The 11,514-nt window shown below is 37.1% G+C and overlaps 1 protein-coding gene across 1 annotated transcript; it reads right to left on the reverse strand.

Moving 5' to 3' along the window:
• Positions 1-201: 201 nt before the first annotated feature.
• Positions 202-3,232, reverse strand: LOC109220283 (the record flags this gene model as incomplete). Its single annotated transcript, XM_019384751.1, has 4 exons — positions 3,044-3,232; positions 2,435-2,610; positions 1,337-1,424; positions 202-939 (listed from the first exon to the last, which is right to left on the reverse strand). Coding segments are annotated over exons 1-4 (1,191 nt in total), but the record flags the coding sequence as incomplete, so codon positions are not given.
• Between the last annotated feature and the right edge of the window lie 8,282 nt (positions 3,233-11,514).

The raw sequence follows: 11,514 nt of genomic DNA on the forward strand, positions 1-11,514 counted from the left end.
TCCTAAATACCCTGTAGCTTCCTCCTTATAAGTGTGGTGCACGACACACCCATAAACAAGACTCTACTAGACACGGCTTGTAGACTCCCTAGGACAGAACTGCTCTGATACCACTTTTGTCACGACCCAAACCGATGGGCCGCGACGGGCACCCGATACCTTACTCAACCGAGTACCACCGTAACGTATCTTTCTTGTTACATCATCATATACACGTGACACACGGGCCTNATTCCCATTTCCAGCAATAGTGTGTGTTCCCTGAATGCCATTCGTACCTCCAGATAGATGCTCATGATTTTCACAAGCAGATGAAGAAACATGTCCTGACTCACGAGGTACACTCTCATTTTCAGCCAGCAGTTTTGCATTTCCAAGTTCTTGGGGAGGGGTTTCCTGATCAATTTTCAGGGATGAATTAATCAGTGCTCCGGAGACTATTTGGGAACTATTTGGATCGGCATCACCAGATATATCTCTATTGTTAGATACTATTACTTCTGTGGGTATCAATGCTTCATGCTGCAAAACTGGTTGTGTCGTCTCAATATCATTTCCTTCTGATGTCTTGGTAAGAACCATCGGCTCTGGACACTTTAGATTTGCTGTCTCACCTAAGGAATTCAGTCCATCAGTTTCTACTAATGAAGTTTCAGATAATTGAAGGGCTTTCAACAGCTCTGCTTCTTCTTCAATATCTCCTTTTCTGGCTGTATGGTTATCGGTAATAGAAACAGGAGAATCTTCAAATGATCTCCCTCTCGAGAGGCATGGAGAAGGTACCCCTAGTGCTGCAGTTGTAGCAGCAGCAAAATCAACATCATCATCTTCAGAACTTTTCTTATTCTCAGTGTCCATATTTTGGGTTTCAAGGGCAACAAGCTCCCCCATCAAAGTATTATACGACTTTGATCCAATTGCATTTGCAGTATCATGATCCTGGAACAAATTGATAACTCAAATAAATAATTCACTTTAAACAAAAGTTGCAATAAGGTCTTGAATCTTAAAACTAGAAACAACTTTTAGGGCAAAATGGTCAAAATAATGCAGCTTCATCGGGAAAAAAAAACTTATCCTTGATGCAATCTCAGTCTTCAATACCATATGTTATACACATCTGAGTAATAAAATTTAGAAGGTTTTCGAAGGCCAAAATGAGTTGTCCAGCATTCGACCAAACTAGAATAGGACATCAAGAAGTCATTCCATTCGTGGATAAAATAGAGATATATTATAAATATAAAACGAATATTGATTTAGCAATTAGAATCTGCGACAAGAATGTCCTCGGACATTCACGAGTGCACTCAAAGAAAGTAGCCAAAACTGATACCTGTGGATCAACTATCCAACCGTGATAAAGTGGAATATCCAAAAGATCAAATATTGCACATTCACGAGTGAACTCAAAGTCATCAATTCTGGCAAACAAGACATGTATTTAATCATTTGGATGGCAAGAATGGTTTATGAATCTTGCAAAACTTCTCTTCCGGGTGGCATGAATGAAATAGTTAGCATTCAGAGAAATTATGTATGCATCCTTAAGCTTACGCAAACCAATTTGTAGACCAACCACATTTCATACTTTGTTTCATTCATTGCATCACCTAATTAACAGTCAAGTCTACTTTATAGGTAAGAAACCACATCTGAGAAACTTTATGTAAAATAGATGATGAGGAGAATAGTGTGGAACCTTCTCTATCAGATCCAAGACATCTTGGTTGTCTATAAATTCAATGTAACTCCAATTGATTTCCTCTTCCTGATATTTTTCTTGCTCCATCTTGAATACATGCTCATTAAAATGTTGCTGAAGCCTTTTATTTTTCCAAATTGATGCAGAATTGCTCAAAGGTCTTACTTTTGGTTGCCACCTATTTGTAAATTGTAAGTGTCACAATCTCCCTTAAGGCTAGGCTGCCACGTGGTATGGGTGGAAAGAAGTTTAATCTTATCCAATTTATTAGTTAATCGGTAATCTCCCGTTGCCCGATAATTAATCAATTATCCGAAAAATTGAGAATTATTTCCATTTACTTAAAATATTACTCACTTTTAACATACCTTGTACACCTTACTATCATGGCAATGTAGTATCTTGTATGGTACTAGCTAGTCCATAAATAACGGGTATTTTAGCTCGGACCGTATTTTATCCCAAAATGCCAAAACTTTGACAAAAATTCGTTTTCTTAGACTTGCTCCCCCTTTCATCTTCATGAATTTACTAATCACTTGTGAAATAGCATAATCCTTATAATCCCCAAATAATCTTTTCCTTAAACTGATGTCAATTACCTTACGACAAATTCAACGTATATTACTGCAGGGTGCAACATCGTCGTAACTTATTACCGCGAAGCATAACATCACTGTAATGTAATACTGCCGAACTTAATATCGACGTAATATTGCAGGGCATAACAGAGGCAAACCTCGTTTCTGAAACTCCACAGTGTACATAAAAGCAACAACTTTTCCGAAGACATTTCGCTTTAATATATCTGTCTTCAACTCTTCTATTTTGGCCCCGAATACACGACTAATCAAATCAGGTCTATTTTGTGCCTCATCAGTTGATGACAAATGATCTTCTATGAGCTAGAAGTTCAAGGAGGATATTCTGCTTAGTAAGACAGTTCGTCGGAAAAGAGTGAATAAAAATGGTGGAATATTGACGAAGAATGAGAGTCGCTTTTTGTGTTTCACCGGATTGAAGGGGAAATCCTACTTCGGGTAGAACAATGACTCACGCTTATTTTGCCACAGATAGTAACTTTTAAGGTTGTTCTTTAAGCTATTGCCATAAATTAAAAATTATTGCACTTATTCAGTAGTGTACCAAAGTAGAGTCTCTCGACGGAGAACAATTTATACACTATAAAGTTTCTTGATCACAGTTAAAAGTTAACCAGTAGATAGTGATCAATTCAGTTGCTTGATCACAGTTATAAAGTTTCAGTATTGTGTAGTGCAATGAAGAATGGCAATGACTATAAAGGCTTAAAAGAATAAGAAGAATTAAAAAAAGAACCTCTTTTGCACGCTCTTGACCTATGACAAATTTATCAAGTCCCTTGCAAATCTCCTTTAGCGTTGGAAAATTTTTTCCCCAAATTAGACCCGCCCCACCCACTCTTCTCCACACTACTTTCATCGGCGCCACCATTTTTACCATCAGGTCCAGCAGCTCGAATCGTACAAGTACTTCTGCTGAAGACATTGAACACTCAAAGACCAATGATGAAATTTATGGTGTTCTGTCATTTATCTTTTGGACAAACCTTGACTCCTCTTTAAAGTATATCAACATTGCGTTTAAAGCTGATGATAATGGTGAAAGAGGCAGATGAGAAGAATCCTCTACTCTCTATTTTTTAGCATTGTGAAAAGTGTAAAAATCAGATTTGTTAGAACTTAATTACAAAATATCTTGCTTTTAGTTCAAGTAAATCAAAGACCAAGAATGCATGGATAGAGTCATAGAGTAATGCCCCATACAGTCTTAGAACTTATGACGCAACTTGTAAATATTTAATAGCATTGATGTTAAATGTGAACACTTAGATTTTTATTTAACTGCGCAAGGTCAAAGGTTTTGCGGTTACACTAAAATTTAAGAGTTTATAGATTGGTACATTCTCTGAGTACTTTCGTGCAAAGCTAGCAACGACTAATTTATTTTGATTTTTGGTATTTTGTCCATTTGAGTTTTATAAATTATTTACTGTTGGTCAAAGTAGCTGAATAGATGATATGTTCTATCCTACGTCTACAAAACACCAATTGATGTTGGCCAAGTGTTGTTGATTTTCTGTGGTTACAAAAAGAATTATGGAGGACAGTGTTCACATTGGCTTATAAGAGTACTGAAATTAACAAGAAACAGTACTTTTAATGGTAGTACTGAACAGGTAATCTTAGTAGGCTTAGTTTCTTTTTGAGCTTCTGGACGGTACCAAGGTGGACCCCAAGGTCTGGGACCAGTATTACAAGGAGTTAGATGAGAGCGAGGTTAGCTAATTATTATTATTATTATTATTATTATTGCATGCTTTACTTTGTTATTATTCGTTGGCATTATGTTTAATTGTTTTGGTTTTTGCTACAGGGTTACGATATATGTGTCTATCCCGGGACCTCTTTTAACTCCTCCATTGTTCCAGTTACCTTACGGACCCGGAGCAAAAAACAAGAATACACTGATATGTGCCGCTTGGCAATTGGAGATTTCAATTCACAAAATGTAAGTGCTTGCCTTATTCTTTTGATTATTATCATGTCAAGCTAATATTGATCGTAATTGACTTTTCTTTTCTTTTTTTTAGGCTAAGAAGTTTGAGTTCATGGAAATAGGTAAACGCATCTTTTGCTGGTGGGTTGTGGCTTTATTTCACCTTTCAAGCCAGGGATAGTGATAGTGACAGTGACTCTGATTCTGACGATGCGATAAAGACCTTTCAAGCATTGGTGTGGGATGAAATCGGTAGAACCCCATGTGTGGACTTTTGCAGGCTTAAGAAACCCTTAATTAATGAAGGTTAACTTTGTACTCTGCATCTTCTATCATGTTCTGTACAGTGCTTTGCATAAAAATCATGCTTATGGTAAGTGGATATAGACTATGATGTGTTGATCTGTCACTCCCTTTAAAAGATTTTTATATACAGTAAATTTTGAGTGTTTCTGCCACTTATTTTTCCCAGATTGTTCTGGTGCAGCAGCCTACACTCCGCTACAAATGATTTGCGTCTAATGTAACCACCTCTTTTAGCAAGACTCTGGCTGTCCCAAAAAAGCAATTTTGTTCAATACTAAATTACTTGGCCTATGACGCTACCAGCTATACACTTATTGTCAAAAATAAGCCTTTCCCCCATTACATAAACCATTACTATTTTATAGATTTGCAAAGCTTAACAAACCCATTTTAAGGACGTAGAAAAATTGAACAAGCCTACAGCAAAAGCCTAAAATTCTTCAGAAAAATAAATACATGTGAATATTATTAAAGCTCTTGAATTGTTACTCTTCTTCATGCTGGGGTGGACTTGACTTCTGTTTCGTTTCTGATTCTTTTTGCTAATCTTACATCGTAGTTCTTTCTCTAAGTTTCATGTTTTCAAACAAGTCGTTTCCTGATAAAGAGGAATTCTTGTTGTATTACACAGGACTAGGAGCAGTTAATTACTTGAGTAACTGCTTTGTATTGATTGATTAGTTTGCATATCTATGACACATATGGGAGAGAGTAAGAATATCAATATTACTTAAAAAGCTCTAAAGTATTTTTCTTTTACCTTTTCTTTATCTTTTACCTTTTCTTTAAACATAAACCATTTAACACAGCAGCTACAAGCGCGCAGCTGCATAGAGGCTCTCCTCCCCATTCTTTGTCTACTGTTTCTTTGCACATGAAATTATGAATATAGTTCAGGTAACTTCAGCCTGTTTATGGAGGAGCTTTCAACTTAAGTCAATATGTGTGACGACCCAAAGGGTCATCACCTGTTTTCTCTCTCATTCCGTGCTTCCGAGGCCTTGAAAACCTCATTTTTACTTGCCTCGATTTGCGTGCGCAATCCGGGCGCGTAGCCGGAAAGCTTAAATATGAATTCTGTGTAAAAATTGATGAATTTTGATATTAATATGGTTAAAGTTGACTTTGGTCAACATTTTGGGTAAACGGACCCGGACCCGTGATTTGACAGCCCCGGAGGGTCCGTAGATATGGACTTGGGTGTATGCCCGGAATCAAGTTCCGAGGTCCCAAGCCCGAGAAATGAATTTTTTGTGTGAAATTGTTTCTGAAAATAATTAAGGAAATTGGAAATGAAATTTGATTAAAAGACTGTGGTATCGGGCTCGTATTTTGGTTCCGACGCCCGGTACAAGTCTTATATACGGCTTAAGTACTTTCTGTAAAGTTTGGTTGAATTTGGACGTCGTTTGACGTGTTTTGGACTAAAAACTCTAAACTTGATGTTTTATAAAAATTAGAAGGAAATCATGGGTCTTGAGGCCTAATTTGATGATAATGATGTCGTTTTAGCGATTTGATCGCACAGATGAGTCCGTAGGATGATTTTTGAGTTTATATGGATGTTCGGCTTGGAGCCCCGAGGGCTCGGGTGAGTTTCGAGTAGGTCCCGGGAGGTCTTAGGCTAGAAATATCAGATGGTTGCAGGTTCAGGGAGTTGCAGGCCCCCAGCGCGCCCGCGGTCGATTCCGCGCGGTCCGCGCGGACGCGTTGCATTCTTGCGCGGTCCGCGTGGCTAGGTTCAGAGGGCCAGTGGTTCAAGTCGAATAGCGCGGCCGCGTACCAAAACAGTGCGGTCTGCGCTGGGTGGGTTCAGAGAGGGTAGATTACCAACTTCTCAGCGCGGCCGCGGTGCACTTTCGCGCGGTCCGCGCTGAGCCTTTCAGAGAGGTATATAAGGTCGGAATTTTCAGTCATTTTTCACTATTTTTAAAACCCAAAACACAAGAGGCGATTTTCCAAACGATTCTTCTTCTCCAAAACGATTGGTGAGTGATTTCTAACTCTTTTTCTTTACTCCTTAACATCTTTAAACATAATTTCAAACTTCAAAACAAAGATTTTAATGGGGAAATTGGGAATTTAGGGTAGAACCTAGATTTTCTAAAATTGGGGGTTTTGGACCTCAATTCGAGGTCCGATTCCAAAATAACCTACATATTTGAGTTCATGGGGGAATGGGTAATCGGGTTTTGGTTCGAACCTCGGGTTTTTACCACGTGGGCCCGGGGGCGTTTAGGGAATTTTTTGAGTAAAACTTTGGGAAATTCATTTTCATGCATTCAAATTGATTCGATTAGCATTTGTTGATACATTCAAGTAATTTGTGACTAGATTCGAGCGGTTTGGCGGTGATTTCGAAGGGTAAAGCTATACTAGAGGCTTGAGTTGAGTTTGGAGCGTTTGAGGTAAGTGTTTGATCTAACTTTGGCTTGAGGGAATAGGATTAGAGTATTATTTGCTAATTGCTAAATGTGGAGTACGGTGTATAGTCATGGTGACGAGTATCTATATCCCGGTGTCTAGCATGACCGTGAGTCCTTATTTGTGCTTATTTGGGATTTTGTGGTGACTCTTCCTTGTTTACTTGATGGTTGCTATATAATGTGAACAGTATGAAGGGGAAATATGACCTGTAAACTCCTTTGAGCGTTGGCTCGAATTATGACTTGGTTAGGAAGTAAGAAATGAACGAAAGAGAAAGAGATGTAATTATTCCCTTGCCGGGACGTGTAAGTTATTGTCGTTGCTCCCTTGCCGGGAACTAGCTGTTTACTTGTATTCTCCCTTGCCGGGATAGTTGAATTGATTCTTGTTCCCTTGCCGGGAAACCACTTATATATTATGAAATGGGATCGTGTGGCACGCCGACCACTTATATATTATGAAATGGGATCGTGTGGCACGCCGACCACTTATATATTATGAAATGGGATCATGTGGCACGCCGACCACTTATATAACATGAAATGGGATCGTGTGGCACGCCGATCACGTATTCTGTGTTTGAAGAGATCAGTTGCAGTTTTCCTTATTTATTCCTACCGTTCTATTTTATCTGTTATCCCCAAAAGCATGTTCCCTCCCAGTCTTAATTATACTTCCCGCTGTTATTCTTGTAGTGTTTGTATGTATATATATATATATATATATATATATATATATATATATATATATATATATATATATATATATATATATATCTGCATAGGTTATTGGTAGTATCCTGTCTAGCCTCGTCACTACTTCGCCGGGGTTAGGCCAGGCACTTACCAGCACATGGGGTGGTTGTGCTGATGCTACACTCTGTGCATCTTTTTGCATAGATCACAGTACCGGAGTAGGAGCTTTTGGACAGCAGTAGGAGCATTGGGAGCTGACTTCAGTCCAGAGATTCCCGAGGTAGCCTTGCTGACGTCCGCATGGCCCGGAGTCTCTCTTATCCTTGTTTTGTTTGATTTCCTTTGTATCGGATCAGACAGTACTTGTGTTTATTCAGACCTTGTATTTAGCATTCTGTAGGAGTTCGTGAGTTAGTGACTCCAGTCTTGGGTAGAGGTTGTAATTGAATTTTCCGCACTTGTTTTCCGTTTATTTATATTTAGAACTTCCGCTTTTATATTAAATGTCTCATTGCCTTAATATTGTCGGGGTTGCCTAAAAGGTTAATGATTAATTGGCTTGCCTAGCTCCTATTAATATGCGCCATCACGACTCTCGAGAGTGAAAAATCCGGATCGTGACAATATGGACTTCAAGCCGATAACTCTGTAACTGTTCATAAATAAAATAACATCTATTGCTTGTATGAGGTTCTAAAATTTTTCCTTAAGTTATGTGAACATAGGGAGATCAAACTGTCTCATTTGGTTTTTTAGTAAAAAATGCCGATGCTCCTACTACAGATTAAATAAAAGATTCTGGCGCTAAGCGGCAATACCCAAACTGCCATTACTATATCGATAACAATGATGTAAACTAATAAGTGTCCCTGTAGTAAAGTGTGTTCTTTTTCCCCTTAGTTCAAGATTAGGCCAGCAAATACATGTAGGATTGTTGTTAATCTGAAGTTGTCAACCTACCAAGTTTAGCCTTTTCATCCTATAAGAAACAGAATATGTTAATTAGTTGCTAAATATTCTAATTTACATTGTTACACATCCTAATCGTGCTGAACAATTTACCTATTGTTGTATCTGTTCTATATACAGCTAATTCAAGAGTATGGAGTTTATCAACTTCGTATTTTCTAGCACATGGAATGACGATATTGTAAATTGGCCTCTCGTGTCACTACTAGAATTCCTGCAAAAAGCGACCAAAGTTTAGCGACCAACGTTGGTCTGTCAAGGAAAGCGATCAAAGTTGGTCGCCAAACTGGTGAAAATAATAAAATAATAATTTTAAATAAATTAGCGACCAACGTTGGTCGCCAATTGGTCGAAACTTTTGTCAAACTGTTGACCGGACTGGTCAGACTTGCTTGGTCAAAGAATTACTCACATTAGCGACCAACGTTGGTCGCTTCTTGGGACCCACCTATGAAATTTTAATAATTATAACATTATTTTTAAAAAATAATAAAATATAAATAAATAAAATATAAAATTGGCGACCAAAGTTGGTCGCTATATAAAGAGTAAACAGATGGAGACCAACTTTGGTCGCTAATTTGGGACCCAATTATAAAATTTTACTAATTATAATTTTGTTTAAAAAAAATAATAAAATATAAATAAATATAATTCAAATTTAGCGACCAATGTTGGTCGCTAAGTACAATAAGACCAACTTTGGTCGCCAAACTGGGACCCAGTTAATATTTTAAAAATTATATGAAAGATAAATAAATCTTATTTAAATTTAGCGTCCAACTTGGATACAAGGGATGAATAGTACTATATATATATAATATATATATTTACGCTATACTATGCACTAAGTATAAATGTATTACGTAATATTATATCTAATATATANGCTGTACTATGCACTAAGTATAAGCGTATTAGGTAATATTATATCGAATATGGCTTATATATATGTAATATATATACTTACGCTGTACTATGCACTAAGTATAAGCGTATTAGGTAATATTATATCGAATATACTATATCTACATATATATACTATACACTTAGTGTATATATATATATATAAGTGTGTGTGTGTATCTATATATATATATATATATGTATATATATATATACTATACACTATACTCTTAGTATATATATATATGTGTGTATATATATACACACTATACACTTAGTTTAAAATGAATTAAAATCCTAAATTTTTAAATTAAACTTAAAATAATTTATTTTTGCTTTATATATGGCGACCAACTTTGGTCGCCATTTTTGTCAAACGGTCAAAAAATGGCGACCAAGTTTGGTCGCTATGTTGGTCAAATTAATCAATACCTATTTGCTACCAAGAATAGCAACCAAAGTTGGTCGCTATGTTTTAATCCAGAGTCAAAATCAGGTTGCCCTACCAAAATGTTATTTTCTTACCAAAAAATTTCCCAAACTCTCTCTCCACATATTCCCTTACACAAATCAATCCCCCCACCCCTTGCCACTGTCGCCGGAGCTGCTACCGCCGCTACCAGTGTCGCCGGATGTCGCCGGAGCTGCTGTCTCCCGCCCCTTTCCACCACTGGTTTAATCCTCCTTTTAATCTACCAAGGTTAGTAATCTACCTTCTTAGCTTTTTAATTTTTCATTTTTGCTATATAATTTTATGTAATTTTTCAGAATTTTGGTTTATTTAGTATTAGGGTTTTTGGTTTGAACTACATTAGATTTATGAAATTAAGGTAGAAATTATGATCTTTTAGTTCTTGTATTTAATTTATATTGAGTTAAATTGTGAAAAGAAACAATTCATACATTAGCAATACCTAAATAAGAGTACTTGTAAATACATTGTCCTAAATAAGAATACATTATATCCAAATTAATTTGTTCTTGCTTTATTTATATAGATGGAACATCGTACTTGGATGTACAATAGAAATTATCCTAATCAGCGGGGATTGCAAGAGGATTTTGTAGAAGGGGTTGATGAATTTATTAGACACGCAATGTCACTTCCGCCATACATAAATGAAGGAGTAATTAGGTGCCCTTATGTTAGGTGCAACTGTATGAAGTTTGAAAAACCAGAGGAAGTTAAGGTTCATCTTTATAGTAAGGGGTTTATAGCGAATTACTTTGTGTGGACTAGTCATGGAGAGATCGATGGTAGCCATGGGATATTTCATAACATGGTTGTGAGTGAAAGTAGTAGATCGGTGGAGAATACAAATCGTGATTCTAGAATTCATGATATGGTTGCGGATGCTTTTGGGATGCACTTTGGGTTTGAGTCCAACGAAAATGTTGAACAAACTCCTAATGATGACGCAAAACGTTTTTATGAAGCTTTAGAGGAAGCTAGTCGTCCACTATGTAACGGAAGTTCGCACTCTGAGTTGTCTGTTACAGTTAGATTACTAAGTATGAAATCTGATTGGAATATTTCTCAAGGAGCCATGGACTCCTTCATTGACCTTATGCGTGAACTAGTTGGCCCTAATATCGAATTACCTGCTGATTTCTACAAGGCAAAGAGATTAGTTTCTAAGTTAGGACTTTCGTCATTGAGAATTGATTGTTGTGAAGATGGTTGCATGTTATATTATAAAGATGATGCAAGTTTGGACAGTTGTAAATTTTGCGGAAAGCCTCGTTTCAAGAGGCTTTCCAGTGGGAATATGGTCGCTATCAAGTCGATGCATTATTTACCTCTTATACCTAGGTTAAAGAGGTTATATGCGTCGATGAGTTCTGCTCCTCATATGAGATGGCACTTTGAAAATAGAAGACCACCTGGTGTTATGTGTCATCCTTCAGATGGAGAAGCTTGGAAGCACTTTCATAGGACATATACAGATTTTGCTAGTGGACCAAGGA

This window comes from Nicotiana attenuata, unplaced genomic scaffold (assembly GCF_001879085.1).
Source record: "Nicotiana attenuata strain UT unplaced genomic scaffold, NIATTr2, whole genome shotgun sequence".
NCBI lineage: Eukaryota > Viridiplantae > Streptophyta > Magnoliopsida > Solanales > Solanaceae > Nicotiana > Nicotiana attenuata.